Source organism: Microcaecilia unicolor, chromosome 2, assembly GCF_901765095.1.
Source record: "Microcaecilia unicolor chromosome 2, aMicUni1.1, whole genome shotgun sequence".
Lineage (NCBI taxonomy): Eukaryota > Metazoa > Chordata > Amphibia > Gymnophiona > Siphonopidae > Microcaecilia > Microcaecilia unicolor.
The window spans coordinates 363,602,082-363,628,718 of NC_044032.1; the positions used below are offsets into that span (position 1 = coordinate 363,602,082).

The following is a 26,637-nucleotide window of genomic DNA, read 5'->3' on the forward strand; positions in this document are numbered from 1 at the left end:
TTTCTATACCATCAGAGAACAACAAATACAGGCTGATCTCTTGGAATTTTAACCTGCAATTGTCGTACATACTTTGAATGGAGGGTTGTCTTATGTGTTATTTTGTGGTTTGTGTTTTGAGCCTGCTTTGGGGCTGATGCCAAAAGTCAGTAGTAGCTGCATGCATGTATAGTTGCTGCTGAACTTACCGAACGAGGAATAGCAATTCATGCTCAAAGGAAATTGCATGCAAATGAGATATGCGAAAAGGCTGCATGCAGTTCAGTTGGGAAAGCACAAGGCACATGCACAGAACAGTCTTGCGGTAAGCGTCGATGTTCTGCACATGCTGAGGCTTGAAAAATGGCAACTGCTCTTTGAACCCTACCATCAAGGCGTATGTCATAAGCGTACATTCATGGACTATTCTTGTTTACCTTTTTCTTTTTTTTATTATTGTATTTTATGTATGGCAACCAGAACAATTTTTCCTTTTTTCATTTTTCAAGGTTGCAATACTGTTTGGGCACACACACATGCATATGATAACAAGCCACATGTGAAAAGTGCTGCAGACCACTCCACCGAGAAGCTGCCCTTTCACATACAGTGCCACTTTGGACCTGCCAGAAAATTCTAAACATTGCAAGTAGGCGCTCCCTTTTATGCATTGCACGGAAACGTCTGTGCATCACATGGAATGCTTGTTTTTAATACTAATGAGCTCATTTTAGTACATTTGCATCTAGTTTTCAGCCACAGTAAAAGCAGTGCCGAAATCCTTTGCGCATTAGGCATACAATGTACAGTGGGGGAAATAAGTATTTGATCCCTTGCTGATTTTGTAAGTTTGCCCACTGACAAAGACATGAGCAGCCCATAATTGAAGGGTAGGTTATTGGTAACAGTGAGAGATAGCACATCACAAATTAAATCCGGAAAATCACATTGTGGAAAGTATATGAATTTATTTGCATTCTGCAGAGGGAAATAAGTATTTAATCCCTCTGGCAAACAAGACCTAATACTTGGTGGCAAAACCCTTGTTGGCAAGCACAGCGGTCAGACGTCTTCTGTAGTTGATGATGAGGTTTGCACACATGTCAGGAGGAATTTTGGTCCACTCCTCTTTGCAGATCATCTCTAAATCATTAAGAGTTCTGGGCTGTCGCTTGGCAACTCGCAGCTTCAGCTCCCTCCATAAGTTTTCAATGGGATTAAGGTCTGGTGACTGGCTAGGCCACTCCATGACCCTAATGTGCTTCTTCCTGAGCCACTCCTTTGTTGCCTTGGCTGTATGTTTTGGGTCATTGTCGTGCTGGAAGACCCAGCCACGACCCATTTTTAAGGCCCTGGCGGAGGGAAGGAGGTTGTCACTCAGAATTGTACGGTACATGGCCCCATCCATTCTCCCATTGATGCGGTGAAGTAGTCCTGTGCCCTTAGCAGAGAAACACCCCCAAAACATAACATTTCCACCTCCATGCTTGACAGTGGGGACGGTGTTCTTTGGGTCATAGGCAGCATTTCTCTTCCTCCAAACACGGCGAGTTGAGTTCATGCCAAAGAGCTCAATTTTTGTCTCATCTGACCACAGCACCTTCTCCCAATCACTCTCGGCATCATCCAGGTGTTCACTGGCAAACTTCAGACGGGCCGTCACATGTGCCTTCCGGAGCAGGGGGACCTTGCGGGCACTGCAGGATTGCAATCCGTTATGTCGTAATGTGTTACCAATGGTTTTCGTGGTGACAGTGGTCCCAGCTGCCTTGAGATCATTGACAAGTTCCCCCCTTGTAGTTGTAGGCTGATTTCTAACCTTCCTCATGATCAAGGATACCCCACGAGGTGAGATTTTGCGTGGAGCCCCAGATCTTTGTCGATTGACAGTCATTTTGTACTTCTTCCATTTTCTTACTATGGCACCAACAGTTGTCTCCTTCTCGCCCAGCGTCTTACTGATGGTTTTGTAGCCCATTCCAGCCTTGTGCAGGTGTATGATCTTGTCCCTGACATCCTTAGACAGCTCCTTGCTCTTGGCCATTTTGTAGAGGTTAGAGTCTGACTGATTCACTGAGTCTGTGGACAGGTGTCTTTCATACAGGTGACCATTGCCGACAGCTGTCTGTCATGCAGGTAACGAGTTGATTTGGAGCATCTACCTGGTCTGTAGGGGCCAGATCTCTTACTGGTTGGTGGGGGATCAAATACTTATTTCCCTCTGCAGAATGCAAATAAATTCATATACTTTCCACAATGTGATTTTCCGGATTTAATTTGTGATGTGCTATCTCTCACTGTTACCAATAACCTACCCTTCAATTATGGGCTGCTCATGTCTTTGTCAGTGGGCAAACTTACAAAATCAGCAAGGGATCAAATACTTATTTCCCCCACTGTACATGTAAAACCAGCTAAAAATAGAACATTACAACTCTGGTAAGCTTTGAGCATCTGGGTCTGTTTTTATTAGCAGAAAATTCCTGCGATAATTTCAAATCTTGCATAGCTTTTGTAATACTAGAAGATGATCAATTTCCCCGCACTGTTCCGAACATCGCAGTAAAATTGCTGTCTGAACAGTGCGGGAAGCCCCTATGATCAACACTAATATCAAATTTATGTATTTTATTAGTGTTGATCATCGGGATACTTCTGCAGGAGCATTGTGCCTGGGCATGTGCTGTGACACAATCCTCCTGCAGAAGAGGTTTGATGTGCAGGATTTTCTCCCAGGTCTGTCAAACCTGGACCTGCATGCCCAGCCCCATACACCCCCTCCCCCCCAAATGCCGTCTTGGGTCCAGTGGGACCTGTGACGGGCCCGGACCAGACCCGACCCCCAGAAGGCTAGCCTTGATGATCTAGCAGTGGGGTGGTCAACCCCCACCCCATATACCTTTAGTTGGATGAGGAGAGACTAGCACTCCTTCCTCTGCTGGATGCCACTTCAAAATGGTGATGCCCTGCCCATATGGAAGTTAAGCCCCATCCAGCACATCCCAGGATGCACTGGACAGGGTGCTGCCATTTTGAGATGGCACCTAGCAGAGGAGTAGGGAATGCTAGGTAAATGGTATATGGGGGGGGGGGGGGGGTTGGGGGGAGATCCACTGGACCCACAACAGCATGGGGGGGGGTTGAGAGGTCTGGGGATTCACCGGTTCTTCAGGACCTCTTGTGTTTGAGAGAGTTGGGGGGGGTCTGAAGGTTTACCGGACCTTCAGGCCCCCTTGTGCCCGGTGGGGCCTGGAAGCATGCAAATACATGCTGAACATGGTCCCCTATTCCTCCCCAATGCCCTGGCAAACCCTAATGGCAGCTGAGCTGACGGTAGGGTTTGCTACAGTAGCAGTGCCCTTGTTTGGTGCATCGCTGAGCATTGGGGAGGAATAAGTAATGACCAGTTTAATGTGCATTTGCGTACTCGTGTTCAGAGCCGGTGAGCTCACTGGCTCTTATCGGGTGGTGGCAAACGCAGGCACTAGTCCGGCGCTAATGGCGTCTAGCGCCCGCATTTGCCTATGATCATCGGGGTCTCAGTGACCTAATTAGTGAATTATTTCACATTCATTTGGTACAATGACCTGTGGTGCCCTTTGTCCTAAGTATTTAGGAAAGTAGTTCCGCAATAGCCAGTGTATCTACAATGGGCACACTGGCATCTCCCTTCATTTAATGGGTGCACTCATTCCAAAGGCAGATCTCCTTCCTTCTCAATCTATCCCCTCCTATCTTTTCCCCATGTTTTTTTTTTTTTTTTTGTGTGTGTTGCAGTGACAGGGCTTCTGAAATAAATATTCGCTCACCTGATATAGTATGTTCAAGAATAAGAAAGTGGGAAACAAATGGAGTGCGGTAGTTACCCTGAGTAGTTATTTATGGATAGTGAGCTGAATCTGCTTGATAGCATCTGTATAACCTCATGGCCCTTGGAATGAAAGGAGGTGTAACCGTACCAGTCTCTGCCATGATAAGACATTCCAGGCTGCTTCTAAGAGCCTTGCTGAATGCCATGGATGACAGCTACTGTGATGTAAAGGATATGCAAGTCCCCTCTGCTCTTCTGTATCAGAAGGGAGACTGCCTTTTTGGATTTCTGTTTGAATGGGGGGTTCTTTTTAAAAAAAAATGACCTCATCTCTGCTGGAGTAATTTAGTTCACACTGAAGGTACTTAGTGTTTTGTAGATATCGTAGTTCAAATTGTCTGAAGGCTTTGTTTCATAAGCAAAGGTAACTTTTGCTTGCATTGTGTCAGGTGTTCTGGCTAGCTGTGCTGTAGTAATACTTATCCAACAGTGAGTTAATGTTGTACCATATCTTCAGATCAAATGGCATACCATGGCTTTTTAAATGGTCTAGTTCAGGGTTCTTAACCAGTGATGCAGGAAGAGGACAAACAGGGTGCGGAGAAGGGTCTTAATCTGAGGCAATTTTTTTTTAACTTTCTAGACAGTGCAGGCAGTTATTTAGGACAATTATTGGTAGTATAATATGTGCTACTGTCATTTTAACAACGTTAGCATTGTTAGCAGCTAACAGCAATATGTGTAGCTGTCAGTAGCCACTAGTGGACATAAGGTTTAAGAAGGGGGTATGAGGGGTATGGGAACCACAAATTAAAAAAAAAAAAAAGTTAAGAACCTGTTCTAGTTTGACTTTGATCATCAACGAAAAAAGAAGCACAAATGGGCCTTCAAGACTAGAACAATAGAGTCCTTTAATTCAATAGACCCGACACGGGATTACTGTGCTGCTGAGTGTTTAATAAATCAATATGCTTATGAAGAAACGAAATAAGTAATAGCATTTAAACTCCTGAGTCATAGGTTCTAGCATTTAGAAACATAAAACAACCATCTTTTTAAGGCATCCTTTCTGGATACGTTTTGTGCACTTTATTATACACTGGTGGCACTTTGTCAGGTCTCTCTTATATTTGTTCGCTCTCCACCATTACTCACATAACGTTTTAAACACGTTTGAGTATTTTCCATATACTGATTAGTCTCTTGTGCGTTATGCTTTTCTACTTATCATGGGAACTGTCAGGAACCTACAGTGTAAATATTTATCATTTCACATTACAGTTGTACGTAGTGGTCGGAGAGTCTGTTTTATTGCCATCATTTCAAATATCCGTTTTGAATGATTAGATACTGGTTCAGTCACAGCGTGGGTTTTTGCACTTTTGTTATCAGAGTACGCCAGTGGTGATTATGCAGTATCTGGGGGCATCTTTGTCTTAGTTTTAGAATTCAGGTATGGTTTTATATTACATAATTTTATAGCTATGGCACATTTTTATATACTTTTATAATTAATGACTTACATTTTTAATGGTTTAACTGATAACTTATTTTCTATTAATTTTTTCCTTTCCTTTAGAGGAAAGGTTTATATAAACATTCAGCAGCACAGCAAGCTTGTGCTGCTGTGCTGGAATAATGGAAGAAAAACATGAAGTACTTCTTTGAGGTATTCTTTTTGTTTTCTTCCATGCATTTTATTATATACCTAAGGAATACCGTGGGTTTTTTTTTAACAGACAATGGTTTCTATATTTATGTAGCCCAGTTGGGGACTCCTTTTGATATTTTTTTTATCATTGTACACTCATATTCATTTCTCACATATGGTATTGTTTTTTCTTCTTATGGATAATTTTTGCAACCTCACATTCTTTTGGTTTCACATTCACCACAGAGTCATTTTTTTAAATATATTTTTATAGCACACTTTATTATTACTTTTCACTCGCGGTTTTGATAGTTCTGTTTCCTTCATTTAGTATTTTCAATATTCATTCTTTTTTTTAAATCTTTCTCTTCTTTTTCATTTATATGTTCATGTAGTCTATCTAATTATTTTTACCTGTTTTTTTTTATAAGTACCCCTGATGAAGTCATTCTTTGCCAAAACACTGCAGTGTGGGTTTTCCTTTCCTTGAAGTACATTCTGTATACCACCGTAGAAGATCCCTTTCTGTATTATTCCCCTGGAAAACTGTGTTTTTGTATTTGTGTTTATTTTTTAATAAACTGAGCCCTTTGGTTGTCCTGGCATGTGGTTTTGGTGCCTTCCACTCTTTTTGTTTTATTTATACTTATTTGTGGAAGGTTTGTTTTCCTTCTTTTTGTTAGGCATGACAAGTCAAGTGCCCATCTCTAGATCATCTATGACTGTTAAATAGCACAAGTCCCAATACAGAACCTTAGGGCACTCACTAGTGACTCTTTTTTTCCATCTGGATAATTGGCCATTCAGTTCTAGTCTGTTTAACTAGTTTACAGTCCACAGCGTTGCCTCCTGCTTCTTGAGGGACTATGTCCAATGCTTTCTGAAGGTTCAAATGCACTGTATGAACCAGCTTACCATTATCCACTTGTACATCTTAAAAAAAAAAAAAAAAAAGTAATAAATTGGTAAGGCAAGACTTGCCTGTACTGAGCCCATGCTGACTTATTCCCAATTAAGTCATGTCTGTCTATATGATCAGTAATTTTGTTCCTTAGTACAGCTTTAACCATTTTGGCAGCATCAGTATCAGGCTTACAGGTCTATAGTTTCCCAGATCACCCATGAAAGTCCTTTTTAAAAATTGGCATTACATTGGCCATCCTCGAATTCTCAGGTATCATGGCTGTTTTGAATGATGTGTTGCAGGTTATCAATAACAGGTTAGCAGATCTAAACTAAACATATAGCAAACAGCATGGTGACTGGATAATACATATAGTATTCAGATCCACTGAATATACATATTAAACACTTGCATTTTAATTAAAGTAGTTGCTGAAGCTACTGAATATTGACCCCATTATTTATAAGTTCTTTTAAAGTTGTCCCCATTGTTTCTGTAGCTGAATGAGCAAGTCTCGATCTGATAAATTTCAAAATCCACTGTAGAAAAAAAAATCCACATATATTGCATATTTGGCCATCTGACCCTCTAACTTTAGTACTGTCAGACTACTGCTAGGGTCAGCTAGCACCAGTTTGATGTAGGTAGCCGCTAATAGTGATGTTGTTCCCCCCCCCCCCCCCCCCCCCCCCACCCAAAGACCTTTTAAGTGAGTCAGGCAGTTGGAGGAGGAGGAGAGGGCTGGGTGGGTAATATATGACTAAGGGGCGAGTCTTTGGGAAGGCAGGGGAAATTATCCTTTTAGCCCTACCTCAGAGCTGGGGAGGGGAAACCTCCACTTTGGGCTGGTAGGCCCTTTCATTTTTTTTCATGCCACAACATGAAGGGTGTTGTTGGGGGGGGTGGGTTCTGTTTTTACACTTTGGAAAAAAATTATTACAGCATTTAAGCTGCTAGTTATTTTTCAACAAAAACAGGCATGTAAAGCTTTTTCTTCCATGCCCATTTTTGCTTTATGCATTAGTGAGCTGCTGTTTCCGCTGCTCATTAATTTCAAATTTACATAAACCTTTGCACAAAGGAACTTTGCATGAAAGTTTATATTGCAAAATGACTTCACAGAAATACACTTCACATCAAAAGTAACAGCCACCGCCTTGTCACATTGTTTCACAACCTTGAGATCCTCAGACACTATCACCTAAGCTCTCTCTTGATCTGTGTGTGTCAGTCTCTCGCTCCCTAGCACATACTGTTTTGGATTTCTACACTCCAATTGCATCACTTTGCACTTCATCTCATTGAGCGAGCTGATTGGTTGGGGCAACAGAAAGAGGGAGATGGCAAGCCTAGATCAGTCATCGCCAGATTCCTCAGTTGATGAGCCTGGCTGGATACTGCACCCAGCACATGCTGAAGTATGGAGACCACAGTATTCTGGTTTTGTTTTCAAGATTTCTCAGCACAAGTTGCAGAAAAACATCAGGCCATGGCGCCTTTTATGTAATGAGCTTTAAGAGGAAAATAAAATTATCTTTATTATACCCAGCTCAAGAAAAGGATCAGCATGTGAACAAGGTATTATATGTAGATTCTGTTGAAGGGTTGGAACGGTTCCTGTACAGCCTGCCGCTAGCTCCTGCAGACCAAGGAAATTGAAGGGCACAACGTAACCTGAGTTTTTGCAGAATTTGTTATTATTCTCTTCTCTTTATGTGATTTGATGGGATATGGAGGAGAGGAGTGCATTCTGTTTGTTTCAGGATGCCTACTGCCAAGCTCATATCATGAAGAGACTGGCACTGTTTTCATCACATTGGTTATTCTTCCCCACCTGTTGACTGTTGATTTTTTACTGCACACTTAGATTTACCATTGTTGTGTTAAAATGCGTGTACTGCAGTTTTCAGCTGTATAGTTTGGGACACAAAGAGGGGCATAATCGAACGTCGCCGGCGAAATAGGTCGTTGGCGATCTATTTTGGCAGCGGCGCAACAGCTGGCCGGAATCGTATTTTCGAAAAAGATGGCCGCCCCTCTCTTTTTTCGATAATACGGGTTAGCCCGGCCAAATGCCAGAGTTCGCCGGGTTTGAGATCGCTGGTTTTGTTTTTCAGCGATAATGGAAAAAAATGCCGGCCATCTCAAACCCGGTGAAATCCAAGGCATTTGGTCATGGGAGGAGCCAGCATTTCTAGTGCACTGGTCCCCCTGACATGCCAGGACACCAACCTGGCACCCTAGGGGGCACTTCTAAAAATTAAAAAAAAAAAAAACACAAATAGCTCCCAGGTGCATAGCTCCCTTACCTTGGGTGCTGAACCCCCCAATCCCCCCCCCCCCCACAACTCTACACCATTGCCATTATGGGTGAAGGGGGGCACCTACATGTGGGTACAGTGGGTTTTGGGGGGGTTTGGAGGGCTCAGCACTTAGCAGCACAAGTGTAACAGGTAGAGGGGGGATGGACGTGGTTCTGCCTGCCTGAAGTGCACTGCATCCATTCAAAACTGCTCCAGGGACTTGCATACTGCTGTCAGGGAGCTGGGTATGACATTTGAGGCTGGCAATAAAGTTTTTTATTTTTATTATTTTAGTGTGGGAGGGGGTTGGTGACCACTGGGGGAGTATGGGGGGGGGGGGTCATCCCCTATTCCCTCCAGTGGTCATCTGGTCAATTGGGGCACCTTTTTGAAGCTTGATCATGAAAATTAAAGGACCAAGTAAACCCAGCGAAATACTGATTAACGTCACTTTTTTTTTTCCATTATCTGCCAAAGCCGGCCATCTGGTAGCCACGCCCATGCCTGCCCATTTCCCGCCTTCGCTTTGCCTCTGACACGCCCCCTTGAACTTTCGCCAGTGCGGCAACGGGAAAGCAGCGATGGTGTCAAAAACGCCGCTTTGGATTATACCGATTTTGCCGCTTTTGCGAGATTGCCGGCCATCTCCCGATTTATGTCGGAAGATCGCCGGCGATCACTTTCAAAAATAAGCCTGAAAGTGAGCAGGCAGGAGTTGATTTGTGTTTATACTTTTTGTCTTCCAGCACTGTATACTGCTCATGACATGCACTGTTTTCTGGGGCATTGATGATTATATGCAAACCTAGTCAGCCTCCCATGGCCTTCGTCCCTGTCGCCTGTTAAGACCCAACTTTAGCTTTGCTCCTGATGTATGATCAGGTCTGGGATACACAGATACTAGTCCAGTTTGGTTTTGTTTTGTAGATCTAAATTACTTTTATGATATAAGAGCCATGGAAATGGCTTTATAGAGCTATGGGTAGACTATATATGTTCAGGGGGGAGGGGGGACGATGGGAAAGAGAGAATGAATGGAAGGTTTGATGTTTGGGATTGGAACTGGTATTTTTTGTTTCATGCTTTTCTTGGGGGACTAAGCTTTTTTGCTGTCTGAAAGAATATCGGGACAATTCAGGATAAAACTCGGGTGGACTCTTCTGGGAGGCTCTGGGCTAGGGCTGGTTGGGGGCCCCAAACGTGCCTGAAGTTGAAAGAGGAACAATCTGCAAGCAACATTTGGAGCCCCTCTCCTTAGCGTCTGCCCTGGGTCTCATCATGCCTAGCACCGGCCTTCTCTGGGCCGATACAGTAAGTTTCATTCTTTTGAAAGTATATATGTCCTAGGCTTCTTTTGATAATGGTTAATTTGACCATTGCAACACTGAATGTAGAAGGAATACATTCATCCATTAAGAGGAAAAAGATTTTAACTTATCTGAAAAAGGAAGGTGCAGATATTTGTTTTCTTTTGGGTTATTCTGCTTTTACATCTAGGCAGAGGGGTGACAGCCTTAATACACAAGAGGCTCTCTTTTAATATTCACAAACAAATGGATATAGTGGATAATGATATTAGGCATCAGTTTTAGGGAATCTATGGATTCATTAAGATGCCATGCTACAAGAAACTCTTAATATACATGACTAGAGAAAGGGGAGGCTCGCTTAGGGTTGTTTATAGATTATCTCTGTATTAGTTTCCCTGCAATGCACGACTTCTATGTTACAGTTATGGGCTTCCCATACACCACCTGCTTTCTAGAGTCGGGTCTCTAGATTAACTGTTGCAGCTTTTGAATTGTGAACATACCATTTTAAATCAAAACCAGAATGGATGAATTATAAGTTGCTGTGAAATTGATTACTCCATCACATTTCTGTACTACCTAAATCACTTTAATAACTTTATATACATTATCCCTTACCTTGTTTCTACTTTTCTTACACGGGTTTACACGGTTGTGTACCAGTCTTTTGTGTGGATCTTTTGTATGGATGTGGTTGATGGATGTGTGTGTTTTTCTAGTTTGGTTGAGTATTTTATAAGGCTTATGAAAAGTACCATGTTGTGCACATTGTGAATGGGTAAAAGGTTGCCTAACACTGTATCTAGCTTTAGTTGTTTGTATCTGCTCTAGGCTTCCACCCCCCCCCCCCCCCCCCCCACCCCCATATACTGGTAACCATTGTATATTCTGTTTCACCTTTGTGTACACATTTTGCGTGTTAATAAAAGCAGAGGTTTTTTTAAAATCCAAATAGTATTAATAAATATTTGGTTTGCCATCAGGTCAGTTTGCAGCGGTTGCAGTCGGCAGATTTTTTTTTAAAGACCAATTGCAGTATTTAAAAAAATATATATCTTCACTGTCAGATATATAGTCAGCACTGCTGAATATGTGTTCGCTGCTGATTGCTAGCTATTGTCTGTATTGCATGTTAAGTAACGTGCTTAGGTTATCCATATGGAGGGCACTGTTCCCTCTAAGCTGAGTGGAAGTGTTCCAACTGTATTACTGCCAGTTGGGGTGGGGGTGCTGCTTGAATCTTGTGCTTTCAGTCTCTAGAGACTGACAGGTTCCCCGGAGTCCTACAGACTGTCCCTCCCTATTGAAATTATGATAGTGAAACACCCCCCCCCCCCCCCCCCCCAACACACACACTGGCAGGACTGTTGGTGGAGGACTTCTACTCAGCTTTGATGGAACAGGACTGAGGGGTAATTGTATAACCGGGCATCACCAGCTAGGTGTCTAATGCAGTGCACTGAGTGCTATTTAGATAATCTGGGCACTCCGATTCCATTGTAGAATACAAGTGTAAGGTGGCATCCGTGCCTACTTTGAGATGTGCCCCCTTAAGCTATGTCTATAGCAGGCATAAATGTATGTACCTAAATGATGACAATTCAGTGCATAACTTACAGTAGTGCATAAGTGGGAGCCCAGCCCATGTTAGTGCTTCCTTGCGTTTACATGCTAAGCGATTTGTGCGCACGTCTGTTATAGAATATTGCTTGGCACCCAACTTGAACTATGCACATAGGTGCTAGTATTTAATTTTGGCATTCAAGTGGGGCTTACCTTTTAGGTGCTAATGATATAGAATGATGGGGAAAGTGGCCAAATATTGCCGCTATACAGGTAATATATGGTATCTGTCTCACTCCACCCCATCCCTTTATGGCTAATGGCTGGATATTGGTGGCTACTGGACTTAATAGCTACCACTAAACATATTGGATACATTAGTATCTAAAATTAAATCTATATGTGTACTTGTCAACAGATTATTATGGCAGATCACAACTTACCCTTGGTGATCTTGAGTGAGTATGATACAACTGGTAGGGTATGGAGTTGGTTTAAGGGCTTTGTATCTGCAATGATTTGTGCTAATGGATTTAGTGTGTGCTAGCAATTATCATGCGCTAAATGCTAAGAGCCCATTCAGCTTCTTAGCATTTAGCTTGCGCTAATTGTTATCTCCCCTTGGTAAAAGGCCTCCTTAGGGAGTTAGGATGCCAGGTATTCTGTCAAAACCATGAGATGTAGTATGTGGAGTCCCACAAAGCTCCTTAATATCACTGTGACAAAACAGGGAACTTGACTTCGATTCCCACTTCAGGCACAGGCAGCTCCTTGTGACTCTGGGCAAGTCACTTAACCCTCCATTGTCCCATGTAAGCTGCATTGAGCCTGCCATGAGTGGGAAAGCGCGGGGTACAAATGTAACAAAAAAAAAAAAAACTTCTTATGTGAATGTATGACATATTTATTCCCTAGTGCATTTCCCTTGTTTGGCCAGCAGATGGTGATTGGCCAGCAGTGAGTCCTTCTGATTATGGAGTTCGTTAATTCCTGGACTGTGTAAGAGCAGTCTGGGGGAGTATGAGATCAGAATAGGTGGTGGGAACACGCAAATTATATACAGAACTGAGTTAAATGGGATTGGTGTTAAATCATTCATATATGCAGGTGATATCACTTTAATAATCCCATTCTCTTGGAATATAGGGGCTATAATGCCAACAACATAAAATAGTGTCAATTTGGTAAAAATTGGGCAACTGCCATGCAGGGATTCCAGATTGTCAGGTCCAGTATGTGCTATGGAAGCAAAGAGAAGGAGTTAATTCGCTGCAACTGATCGACTCCCTATTGGCCAGTAAGGTGCATTGATGGTGTGCTTTGAACTGGCAAGGGACCGTGAAGCTGCCAATGCAGTGCTGTCCGGGGAGGGAGGAGAGGGGATGGTGGGATTTAAAAGAGGAAAAAATAGTTGGTGAGCATTTGTTCTGGCCCTGATGGTCCCTTACAGGGCATTATAATATCTCTGAGAATGTATGGCATACGAAAGCTGCTACTCTTATGTATAAAAGCCATAGTTTCAAAAGAAAATTTGAAGTCATCTGACAGCACAGTATTACTTGGTGTTTAGTGTTCACTGCCTTTTGCATTTCAGTTCTTTATTTCACTTGCTGTAAAATGAATGCGTACCATCTTTATAGTTAGTGAATTAAGGCATGTGTATGTTTTGCCCTGCAGAGTTCCAGAAGCTTTGGAGGAGCATTCCTGTGGATTCCATGGATGAAGAGAAAATTGAGGACTATTTGAAGAGGCAGGGTATCTCTTCCATGCAGGAATCGGGACCAAAGAAAATTGTAAGAACTTTTTTTCAATTTAAGGTTAATGTTATTTGCAAAGGTACATTTCTGATTTAAACATAATAATAAAAAAAGTTTCCTGAACCACCTAGCCTTCAAACTCATGGTTACTACTGCCTCTTCCTGGGTTTGCATTAGTGTTGGTACATCTCTTTCATATGGTCTCTTCTGGTTTTATCACTGTGCTTCCTGTTGACATTGGAAGGTTTCTTGAATAGAATTGAATGGGGGAGAGATTTGCGAAAATATATAAATTGGATAACAGTGGTGACACAATGTAATCTAAAAGTAATTTTCAGATGTAAGGTTTTTTTAATATTATAAAATGAAAATACATACCGTATTTTTCGGACTATAAGACGCACCAGACCATAAGACGCACCTAGGTTTTAGAGGAGGGAAATAGGAAAAAAAAATTTTTCCTTCTTCCCTCCTCTAAAACCTAGGTGCTCCGGTGTGTCTTGTCCGAATCCCTCCCTCCCGAGTTCGGGATCGCCCTCCCCCCGGCCCTGTCACTACTTCTCCCTACTCACGTCACGTGATCTTCCCTGGTGGTCTAGTGACGTCGGGGCAGGAAAGAGCCCCCTCTTTCCTGCCCAGCGCGCTGCTCTGCATCCTCCTGTATGCAGCCTGACGGTCTCGGCGAGATTCAAAATGGCCGCCGAGAATTGAAGTCTCGGCGGCCATTTTGAATCTCGCAGAGACCGTCAGGCTGCATACAGGAGGATGGAGAGCAGCGCACTGGGCAGGAAAGAGGGGGCTCTTTCCTGCCCCGACGTCACTAGACCACCAGGGAAGATCGCGTGACGTGAATAGGGAGAAGTGGTGACAGGACCGGGGGGAGGGCGGCCCCGAACTCGGAGGGTGGGGGGGCGGCCAGCCAGCCAGCCAGCCAAATCTACCTTTGGACTATAAGACGCACCCCCCATTTTCCTCCCAAATTTTGGGGGAAAAAAGTGCGTCTTATAGTCCGAAAAATACGGTACTTCATACAGCAGAATACTGAAACTTAAAACATAAAGTCCCTATAAGTAAGTTCTTTTATTTTGATTGACTTTTCTCATTGAAAGTGTTTAGATGTGTCTTAAGTATTGTCCTGGTCTATGTGTTTTATCAGGAAATCTGCCTGCATTAATTCTCACTGCCTGTCATGAAAAGAAAATCATTAATACTATGTGAGAACATTTGGACTTTATTTTGATATTGATACTACTCTGGGGTCACTTTGGACCCTGACCCAAATGCCCAATATATAGTACTAAGTAACTCTGGAAAACTTGATTTATTTGTTAACATGAAGTAAGTTTTTTTTTTTTTTTTTTTTTTTTTTTTTAATTTGGTTAAAAAAATTCCTTATCGTCCATCAGACGAGTCTAGAAGAATGAATTATGCCCCTCTAGAAACAGATGGAGACACAGATCAAACACCTGTGAATCTTGCCCTATATAAGGCACCATGCATCTGCTTCCTTTTCAGTTCTCTGTCTCCAGCAAATGATAGACTGATATCTCATACATCATTGGACTGGGTCTGTGGCTTACTTCCCATACTCAGTTGAGTTGGGCATTTGGGTCATCATAAGAACATAAGAATAGCAGGAGCTGGTTCCAGTTGCAGAATGGCTGCGATGGAGCAGCAGCACATGGCAGAAACAAGGAATTCGTTCCTTCCCCCAAAGAATACCACTAGACCACCAGGCCTCTCTAAGGTGGGATTTGGTGGGAAGTGATCACGAGGCTGGGAGGAGTGAGTTTCAGGTTTCAATCCAGTTTCAATGCCAAATCCGAAACCAAAAATGGAATTCGGGCAGCCTCTGGGAGCTTGAAGTGTCATGGGAAGCAGCAACATGCTGAATGCAAGAGGAAGCTTTTGTGTGCCAGACATGGGGTATGGTATTCAGGCAGTGTTGAGGACAGCCCATGAAGGTGGCCTTTTGGGAGGAAGGAAGATTGAGGCAGTGTCTCCAAATGGGTTAGTTCTGTACATTCCATGAGGGTAAGTCATTCCATAGCTCCATGCCTTTGTCTTGTAAAGTGGTGTTGAAGGTTCGTCTGAGCTGGCAAGTTTGGATATTGGGTATGATAAGCTTTGTCCTTAAGAGACCTGAGAGGCCTCTTGGGCTGTTAGACTGGTGATAGGCCATAGAGACCTTGTGAAAATTGAGTTCAGTAGCTTGAATTCGATTCTTGCTTTGCAGGGGAGCCAGTGAAGTTCCTTAAGGAGTGGTGTGATCAGTCCATCGACCTCCTTCTTCTGATTAGTTTGTCCTGGAGGCCTAGATATGCTATGTTGCATTAGTCCAGTGTAGCTGGTACCAATGCCTGTACAATAATTTGGAAATGTTTCACTTCCAGTAGATATTTAACATGTCTGAGAAATTTTAGTTTGTAGAAGCATTTACAGACTCCGTTATTTGAGTGACCATAGTTAAGTGTGAATCCAGATCCCTAAAATTTTACCTCTGACTTAGGTTGTTGAGGAGCCTGCTAGTTTGGGTAGTAGGTTGGGCGGGCCTAGTGAGTCTTTTCTGATCCAGAGGATGTTCGTTTTGTCTTGATTAATCTTTAGGTTTAAAGAACAGAACCAGTTGAACAGTGAATTGAAGACCTTGTTCATCAGGGCGTGTACTGTGTTTTGGTTTTGCCATAGGAATAGGAGTATAATGTCATCAGCATGAGAGAAGTATTTAATCTCGAATGGATTCATTATGGCCCCTAGGTCTTTGAAGTAGAAATTAAATAGGATTGGTGATAGTGGGGAACCCTGTGGGACATCACATTTCATGGGCCAAGAACGCAAGAGAGATTGGTGCCATTTTGTCTAAATTGACCTGTGTTGTATGAATCCAGAGAACCAGTCCAGAACTATTCCCATGATGCTTACTTCCGCTATTATTTTCAGTAGGAGCAGATGATTCACCAGGTCAAAGGCAGCTGATAGGTCCAGATGCATAGCAAAGATTTGTTGACCTCTGTCCATTAGTAACAGGCATTCCGATAGTAGCCCTGCTATTACTGTTTCAATGCTGTAGAGGGTTCTGAATCCAGATTGCATAGGATCTAGCAGTTGATGACTATCCAGGTAGTCTTGGAATTGGGTGGCTACTAGCACTTCCATGATTTTCTTTAGTGTCGATATGTTGGCCACTAGACGGTAGTTCTTAAGGAGCGATTTCTTGAGAGATGCACCTTTAGGAGGGGTGTGAAAATATCACCCATCTCCCTGGGAAATTTCCCTTCCATCATTGAGGTTTCTATCAGCTTTCTGGCGTGATCCATTATGGATGGGGTGGGGGGTGAGTTTGAGAAGTTCCGCTTTGCATGGATCCAAAGAGCAGGATCCTTTAGAGAATTTTGATAGCATGGATCCAAATTCCTGTAGATTTATGGGAATAAAGGAGTCCCATCATCTGTCCACTGGGCATCTATCTTCTGTGTTGAGGTTGAAGCAAGGTATGTTCAGGGATTTAGGGATGGATTGGAGTAGTTTCTACCTCAGATTGAAAGTAGTCTGCAAAGGCGTCTGCCAAATTATTCACCTCTTCGGGAGTCTGGGTGAGGTGTGTCAAGGATTTGACTAATTGGAATAGTGCTCTTGAAGAATTTCCATTATTGATTTTTTTTGGATGTATTTGTTTTCTCATTTATTTTTTTGTTTTTTTTAAATTGTGTGATCAGTGTTCTCCAGTTTTCCTCTTCACCATAGTGCAGAAATCTTATTATTATTATCATCATCATCATTAGCATCAAAACAATATAGAGGAGGGGCCCCCAGTGTAGCACCAAAGGAGCACATTCCTCTTTGGTCTCATGTGGCTGTTATGCAGTGAGCCTGGATTTAAAGCATCAATGGCTGATGTTGCAGCAGAAGGCATAGATTACCTTGCCTACCAACACCGCACCTTCATTGCCAGCTCCCTGCTCTGAACACCAATGCACTGTGCCAAACTTTGTCTGGAAATGTCCTTCAAAGTTTCCCATATTTTAACTTCTGCACTATTTCTTTCACAGCTCTTTGCACTGATAGCCTGTCCATCCTTAGCAAGTCATGTATTTTATTTCTCCATAATGTAATATCTAATGGGTTGTTGCTTATCCACTATCAAAATACATTCTTTTGTAATGACAGGCCTTCCTGACAAACAGTATGAGCACGCCTCATTTAAGAAAAGGACTTCTTTCCTTTTCTATTTATTCACCTTTCAATACTGTGAAATATTCCAAGACTTTTTTTCTGGAATTTCTGTGTAGTTGGGCAGTCCCACACACAGTGCTTAAAAGTATCTTCTGAATTGCCACATTTCCTACAATCACGTGAGTAAATATTTTAAAATGTATCTTACACAACTGAGCATTCTCTGCCATTTCATGGAATATTTATCCACACAGGTGTCATCTACAGACCTCCAGCACAAACGGAGAAGCTGGACAGAAGTCTGGTCATAGATGTCCAACATTTGGGAATGACAGGAGAGGTGCTGTTGCTGGAGTATTTTCATTTTGTGTACCTCAGCACCACTATACCAGACAGATTTTGCACTTTTAGAGCTCCATATGTGTATATCGTGGGGCTCTAGCATTTCTGAACAGGTCATTTCAATCACAGTTCAGATATACCGACTCCTGAAACAGGCACTGAATTGCTGAAGCGTGGCTCTGTGTCGAGTCTGATAGTATATCTGTATCTTATTGATTTTGGACAGTAAATCTGGATTTTATCTATATTGACCTCTGGGTTTGGTTCCTTTGTGGAAGTCCATTGGCCCTTCCCTAGTCTTTCTTTTGGCTGGGAGATTTCAACCTGCCAGATGCAAATTGGAATGTCCTATGTGCAGAATTAGAAGCTGAATGTTCGTCGATACCTTCCAGGGTATTCTGCTCCAATAAATGGTGATGGAATCCATGAGAGAAGAAGCAGTGCTGACTCTAGTACTCAGAAATGGAGAAAGAATGTCTAATGCTCAAGTGGATGCCCCCCCGGGCAGTAATGATCGTTGCACAGTATAGTTTGATATAAGAGCAAAAGTGGAATGCAGACATATAAAATTCAAAGTCCTGGAATTCAGACATGCTGACTTGTAAAATGGGGCAGTACCTGAAGAAAGCTGTTGGGATGGGAGGATATAAGAGAAGTGGGAAGACAGTCATTCAAGCTGAAAAGAGATATAAGATTTTTGTAAGGAGGTTAGGGTGGTAGACTTTAGACTTTGGCCCTGGGGAACTGAGGAACTGAGTTCGATTCCCACTTCAGGCACAGGTAGCTCCTTGTGACTTTGGGCAAGTCACTTAACCCTCCGTTGCCCCATGTAAGCCGCATTGAGCCTGCCATGAGTGGGAAAGCGCGGGGTACAAATGTAACAACAACAAAAAAAGTAGATAAAAACAAGAGGAAAATGAAACCAATATGGTTCTCCAAACGTGTCTGGACATAAAAGCAAAAGAGGTAGCATTCATGAAATATAGAAGAACTCAAGAAGAGAAATACTAAATAAAAGAAAATAATACTGGATAAACTCGAAGAAGTGAAAAGAGAAATACGGCTGGCAAAAGCATAGACGGAAGAAAAAATGGCTAGAGATGTAAAGATAGGTGGCAACTTTTTTCAGGTGTTTTGGGGAATGGAAAAAGGCTAGAAATTGAAAACTGAAAAATGCTGAGAACAACTATGTGGAGAGCGATGAGGAAAAACTGAACAGGTTAAATAATTCAGTTTAGTATTCACAAAAAAAAAATTTCCGAAAAAGGACCATAGTCTGCTGACAAAGGTATATATGGGAATGGAGTAGATATTGCACCATTCACAGAAGAAAGTATTTAAGAACAACTTGAAAAACTAAAAGTCGATAAAGCCGTGGGGCCAGATGAGATACTGTACATCCCAGGATATTGAGTGAACTCGGAGAGATTCTGGCAGGTCCTCTTAATAAATCTTTGGCATCAGGAGAGGTTCTACATGATTGGAGAAGAACAGATATGGTCGTTCTTCACAAAAATGGTGGCAGCGAAGTGGGGAAACACGAGCCAGTAAGCCTCATTTAAGTGGTTGGAAAAGAAATAGAGGCACTGCTGAAGGAAAGGATAGTTAACTTCCTAGAATGTGGTAGGTTGCAAGATCCAAGGCAATTTGGTTTTATCAATGCAAAATTGTGCCAAACGAATCTGATTTGCTGACCAGAGAATTGTATTGAGGACATTCTCTAGATGTAGTCTACTTGGATTTCAGCAGAGCCATTTATGTGTTTCCTCATAGGAGACTCAGTATTAAACTGAGTGGGCTGAATTCAGGACACAAAGCGGTGGCCTGGTTTGACTGTCCGGCAACAGAGGGTAATGGTAATTGGAATTTAATTGGGGGAAAGAAAGGTGAGTAACGAAGTGCCTCAGGCATCAGCACTCAGGCTGATTCTGTTCAGTATATTTTGTGAGCAACATTGCTGAAGGGTTATAAAGTAAAGATTGCCTCTTTACAGATGACATACAGATTTGCAGCAGAGTGGACACCCTGGAGGGAATAGACAACATGAGAATTAATCTGCAAAAATTAGAAGAATGGTCTGTTTGGCAGTTAAAATTTAATGTGAAGAAGAGCAGAATGATGCACTTGGGGTTTAGATACTCAAAGGGAACTGTATGTGATAGGGGATGAGAGGCTGACATGCACGAATCAGGAGAGGGGCCTTGGGATGATAGTATTTGAGGATCTCAAGGTGGCAAAATAATGTGACAAGGTGGTGGCCAAAGCCAGAAGGATACTAGGCTGCATAGAGGGAGACCAAAGAGCAGAAGAAAAGAGGTGTTAATGCCCTCTACAGGTTGTTGGTGAGGCTTCACTTGGAGTATTGTGTTCAGTTTTGGAGGCTATATCTTACTAAGGACATAGAGATTTGAAGAGGTTCAGAAGAAGGTTGGAAAAATGGTATGAGGTTGGTGGCAAGACATTTGAGAAGAGACTTGAAGACAGTGTGTTTGGTTGTCTCACTGGTTGCACATTTTGATTTTTTTTGTCTCTATATTTCTGTTTTTAACTTGTTTGGCTGTTGTGCTGTGTGGAGTCTCTTTCGTGTTTTAAAAATGACATTCTTTTGCATGAGATGTTTTAAGTTTCAAGTTTATTGAGGGTTTAATACCCCACCCATCGCAGAATACATCTAGGCGGCTTACATACTAAAAAGAGAAGTAAAGGAAACTAGAAGAGGGGGAACTGGATGTGGTACGAAAAGAAAGGAGGTAGAACTATAGCAGAGGGAGGAACAAAAGTAGGGGGATAGGCTGTTCTCCAGACTCCTCTGAAAAGGGAGGCCATAATTGTAGGTATCATGGCCTCAATTATAGGCATCCTGAAAAAGAAATGTTTTAAAATCAGTTTTAAGTTGTTGATGTGTCGTATTTTCATCCAGGCATAGTGGGAGTTTATTCCAATTTTTGGGACCTTATATTGAAAAAATAGCTGCCCGAGTATGCTCATGAAATATTTCCCTAAATGAGGGAATGACCAGGCAAAGTTGAGTTGCTGATCTTAGTGTTTGTGAGGGAGTATAGGGAGTCAAAAGATGGGAAAGATATTGAGGTTCACCAGACCCCAAAATCTGATGCACTAGGAGCAATGTTTTGTAGACAGTGGAGAGATATGATCAAATTTTTTTCAATCCGGTAATCAATTTAATGGCAGTATTTTGGATGAGTTGTAAACACGGATATCTTTTTGATTGAGGTCATTGTAGAGGACGTTGCAGTAGTCAAGTTGGGCTATAACAAGGGAATGAATCAAGATATTTAAAGCCTAGGGGAGTATCAAAGATTTAATTGATCTGATTTGTCGGAGACGAAAGAAGCATCTGTGAATCATGGTGTTGGTCTGTGGTCAAAATGACTTTCTCGTCTAAGACTACTCTTGGGACCCTTACAGTAGAATGTTGAGGAATCGGGATTGAGGAGAGCATGAGAGGGTGTGTCAAAACAATATTAGGGGAGTTTGAAAATAGAATACATCTTGATTTATCAGGATTTAAGCAGAAGCCTATTATTGTGAAGCCACATGGCTATTTGTGTCAGTTTAGAGTTAGCATCTGAAATTGTTTCAGAACTATGGTGATCTAGAGGATATAGTAGTTGAATGTCGTTTGTGTATGCATAAGTTGTGAAGCCTAAGGGTTGAGCCAAGGTGAGAAAAGGTGCCATAAAGATATTGAATAACATAGGGGAGAAAATAGAACCCTGTGGTACTCTTGAGTACAGCAGAAAAGGTGTTAACGTGTCATTCTGAAAATGAACGACGTAAAGTTGATCATAAAGATATAATTGAAACCAAGCAAAAGCTGTATCACGAATAGAGAATGACATTGGGACAGAGTTTGTCCCCATGGGTTCTGTCTCTGTCCCCGCCCTGTCCCCACAGGTTCTGTCCCCACCCCATCCCTGTGGGCTCTGTCCTCATCTGCAGAAGCCTTCGAACATTTATGATTTTATATTTACATCTTTTTATTTAAGTATAAAAAGGAACAATATTATGTGCAACTGTTGTTTATAAATAACAAATAGAAAACAGGAACAACAACGAGCAACTATAATAACCCCCACCACCACCACCCTCTACCCTTCCAACCCTAACAACAGCTGACTTCTACTACCCCAATAGGTGACTTCTACTACATTGTAAAATGTCCAGGGGTACAAAATGCAACCCATTCTGTATGCCGTAGTGGGGGAGAAATATGCCCTATGAAGCACTGTTATGATTTTTTTTTAAATCTGTGGATGAATAGGTCATCAACAATCTCAGGATTCAGTCTAGCTCTCTTGTCTTCCACAGTCCTTCCTGCAATAGAAGATGTCTTCTCAGAAGATGTGCTGGTAGCAGGAATGTATAGGATCACTCATGCAAATTTTGCTAGTTGTGGCCAGCATGTTTGCTTGTTTTTTCAAAAAATCAAAATATCATCGTCTGCATCACTCAAGCATAAACAGACTTCAAAGTAGAAAATGACACGTGGACAAAGTTTGGCCCCGTCCCCATCCCCGCAGGTCCATGTCCCCATGTCATTCTCTAATCCCAATTGAGATAGTCTATTGAGTAGATTTGTACACTGCTTTGATTCTAGCCAGAAAAGATGATTTTAGAAATACACAATTGGGTTTCGGTTGGGTACTTGTGACCTGGATTGGCCACTGTTGGAAGCAGGATACTGGGCTAGAAATACTGGGCTAGATGGACCATTGGTCTGAACCAGTATGGCTATTCTTAGGTTATGTTGTGTTTTATCCTGTAAACATACCCGGGAGGAACATGATGTGTGACACATACATTTAAATACTTGAATGAGAACAAATCTTTTTCAGAGATGGAGAAGCAATAGAAGGTAGAGTTCATGAATTGAGATTGATGGTGGTAAATTTAGGACTAACATCAGGAAAAACTTTCTCTCAGAGAGGGTGGTGGATGCCTGGAATATTCTCTGGGTGGAAGCGGGAACAAAAACAGACAGAATTCAAGCATGCATTACACAGAATCCCTGTATAGAAAGAGACTGGAACAAAATCAAAATTTAAATGACTTTCACACACCAAGCAGGGCAAAGAGATGTGTAACCTATACAGACTGACAGATAGCACTCTGGCTGCCTTGCTGTTCAGATGAAATGGACCATACAGGTCTTATCTGACTGGTCATTTACTTTATCAATGTATTACCCCTTACCACTTCGTCTTAGCAATTGCCTTCTGAATATTCCACCCCCAAATCCTGTGTCAAATTTTTGTGCTGTGGTGTTAACAGTGAAACTCTTTTTAGGCTTTTGAAAACCTAGTGTAAAACAAATTAATCAAACCGTTCTCTACCACCTCTTTAATCCACATCTGGTTAAAATATGATGCGTCAAACATAGCTGTGTTCTCTGCTTACAAGCACACCACATGCATGTACTGGAACCCATCTCTATCTGGGAGCTCATATTTTTCTTTAACTTATGCAGAGGACACCAACTTATGCCCGTCCTCCTCCAAAAGGTATTTCACCAACCTGAAACCGTTCCCCCCCCCCCCCCCCCCAATCCCTGGCAGGAAGTTCCCATTCCAGAATATCAGTAAATATCCCAAGCAATCTAGCTCAAAATATGTACGATTAAAGTTTTTAAAAAATTTCAGATAGCCTTGGCATTGGCTGCACGGCAGCCGCTGGTGCAGTTTATTAAACAGGGGGGTTAACTTTTGAAATCAAGAATTATTCCAATAATCCAAACACCAACTTGTGGCCAAAGTTTCCCCTTACTGGCTGTTTCAAGGTGCATACATTTAATATTGGTCTTTTTCATAGCTGCACATTTCCCTGCGTCAACCAGGCCCTGTGCAGCTTTTTCCTCCAGGTTCATATCATACTCTGCATCAGGATTGTAGCGATTATAAATTGATACTGTTGGATTTTGATACAGATAAGAGTTTATTGTTGATTGATTTTATCTCTTTGACTTTCTTTATATTTGGTTACTTGAAGTATTTTTTAATCCAGGAAACTTCAACATATCACTTTGGCTCTTTTACTCATAAAATGACTAAAGTTATACATTTAAAAAAAGGGATATGGTTTTGGATGGAGCGAGGGTGGGCAAAAAACACGTTTGATGAAATTTATCTGTTAAATGTGTTATATTTTCAAGAGCCAAGATGTTGGGGACAGGGAAATAGCCAGTGTACTTGAGCTACTACTGAAAAGGGTGTGAGTAAAATTCAAAAATAAATAAAAATAATTATACTGATTATTGCTTACATTTTTACTTTAGAGGCTATTGTCTGTGCAGTTGCTTTTCTCGTGAAGCCCTTTGACAGTGTGCATGGATATGAGGCGTACATAGCTATATTACATTGACTCTACGAGAAACAAACATTTTCAAGTGTAGTTCAAGTATGACATTTGTTACATCAACCAAGTTCTGGTATTATAAACTCTTTAACATCAGGGTTCTCTCAAATTATTTCAAGGCCAACAGACATCTGTTATGTCACATAGTCAAAGTATGCAAACTACCTTGATTCTTAAACCAAATATATATAAGCGTATCTGACTAGTTTTGTGGCTTTCAAGGACTGGAAGTGAATACTCCTAGTTAGGATAACTACATTTTCAAATTAATTCTGTTTTTTCAGTTAAGCGTGTGCAACTATAACTTCATGAATAGTCGTGATGAAAATGCTGAGAACCAGAACTGGCCAATCTCATATGGTGTACTGGACTGGTGTGATACTATGATTGCTGTAGTGATGATTGTGAAGGAGCCAGAGCCACACAAAGATAGATCTTAAGCACTGATTTGAATGTTTCTTGTTCTCTTATCATTTTAGCTTCCTGTCCAGAAGAGGAAGAAACCTGCCTCCCAAAAGAAGCGCAAATTTAAGACTCTCAATGATCACTTGGCAGGGGTATTGAAGGATTACTCGGATGTGACTCCTGGCAAACAGTGAGCTTGTTCTTGACTATGGAGCAGAAAGCTTATTTATGCAGGAGTCTTTCCACTGGATCTCTCAGGACTTGACTGCACAGTGACAATGGCAGGTTCCCTCTCTGCAGCTGTAAAGATACTTTTCTTTACAGAGTGGGTGAAGATTACCTGATTAAGATATTTTTGCTTTCATTTACTTGGTTGTTACTGTGATACTATGAGCTATGTAAGCCGCCTTTGTCACTCTCTAAAGGTTAAAAAAAAAAAATGGTTCCCCAGGTCTGCATGTTTTTTTATTTGGTTTGGTTAAGTAAGTGTGTGGTTTTCTCTCTCTGTTTCTTTAAAGCAAGTTTGCAGATAAATTTGAATGCAATATTTCATTTTTATCTTTCCCCAAAAGACAAACATTTTGTAATAAAATCATTGTTAAAAAAATCTTTTATTCCCTTTTCTCCCAACTTAATTCCACCCCCATCGCAGTGGCAAACCTGGTTGACTAGTTGCTTTAATTTCTTTGTTGGAGGGGAGCCTCCTTCAAGACATGAGCACTTCAGTGCTGTTCTGCTCCATTCTCTAAAGATGCCTACCTGCCTTCTTTCATCAGCGTGAAAATATCACCTCAATGTACCAGAATGCTATTTGAAATATTTGGGTTGTTTAAATGCTTCCACAGTTTGTGTATGCCTGATCTGTCAGTCTAATTTGGAAATTGGTCATGTCTTGTCTGGACTAATTGTTTTTGTTGAAACATCAGCATCATTCTCCCATGTCATCTGTCTTTTTGTTTTTCCTGGAGGTTATCAGCTGTTTTACAATTTTAAAATCCATTAAGCATGTGGGACACTCTAACCCATCACTGAACATTCAAGGAAAGGGTGAAAAAATCCCAAGCAACTACATGGCTAACTTTTTTTTTTCTTTTTTGAAACTGTACATTTTTATTAAAGTTTTCAATGTACACATACAAGTTATACAACTCCAGGTGGGTAGCAACAAACACCATACAGCACACTATTATGGTAATTTGCTAATAACCAGTAATAGCACTGAACCTATTCAACCCATCCTCAAGCAGTATCAAGTGACTGGAAAATTCCTAAGGTGATAACAAAATCCCATCTCAGTATACCTGTACTTCCTCCTTGTTACAACTCCATAACAATTCCCTTCCCTCCCCAACAAGCTATTAGGAATGAGTCCTGGAAAGAGATCTACGGACATGGTAATGAATAGGGAACTTAAAAGAAATAAAATTAAAACTTAAAAATAAATGGTGAGCAGAGTAGACAAATGGTAACGTCTACTTACAGGATGGAGGAAAAGGCTTTCCATCACCCTCAATCAGCTACATTTTGCCACTGGGACCGATATTCATGCCCCTTACTCCTCAACTCCATTGTGATCTTATCATATAATTTAATTTCCCTCAGAGTACTTAGCCAGTCGGACTCCATGGGGCCCCCCTGGTGTCTCCAAGTTCTCACAGTTTCCATTGTAGCCACTAAGATTAGCAAGTGAGCAACCCCTTTTGGGGGACCATCCTCAGGAGACCAATGTGGTAGCAGACCAAGTAAACATGCCTGCTTATTAGCCCAATTTTACCCCGTCCACGCAAAGACCCTGTCCCATAACACTTCCACCACATATGCTCCAAAGTCCCTCAGTGCCCTTATTGCCTCTAGCATTGTCCTGAGGCCCCATCCCCCGCTTTCATGCTCTTAACCATCATCCAATAGGTTATATGTAGAATCTGAAATTGAAGTTGGTTATATTTAGTAATAGACCACCTTTCAGTTGTCATCCCCTAGGGGGCTCCCTAGCCAACTTCCCATTTCTGTTAGTGGCAACCTGCGAATGTGGGTAAGGTAGTAAGTAGCTCTGCATAAAGCCTA

At 41.8% G+C, this 26,637-nt stretch overlaps 1 protein-coding gene across 4 annotated transcripts in view; it reads left to right on the forward strand.

Moving 5' to 3' along the window:
• Positions 1–25,517, forward strand: part of GTF2E2 (general transcription factor IIE subunit 2) — a 143,810-nt gene extending 118,293 nt beyond the window's left edge. For all 4 annotated transcript variants that reach the window (XM_030194519.1, XM_030194517.1, XM_030194515.1 and 1 more), the window contains exons 7-8: positions 13,199–13,314; positions 24,648–25,517. In XM_030194519.1, the coding sequence (XP_030050379.1) occupies positions 13,199–13,314; positions 24,648–24,767 (236 nt within the window). In that variant the 3' untranslated portion in view covers positions 24,768–25,517. The remainder of the gene's footprint in view (positions 1–13,198; positions 13,315–24,647) is intronic.
• Positions 25,518–26,637: the final 1,120 nt, after the last annotated feature.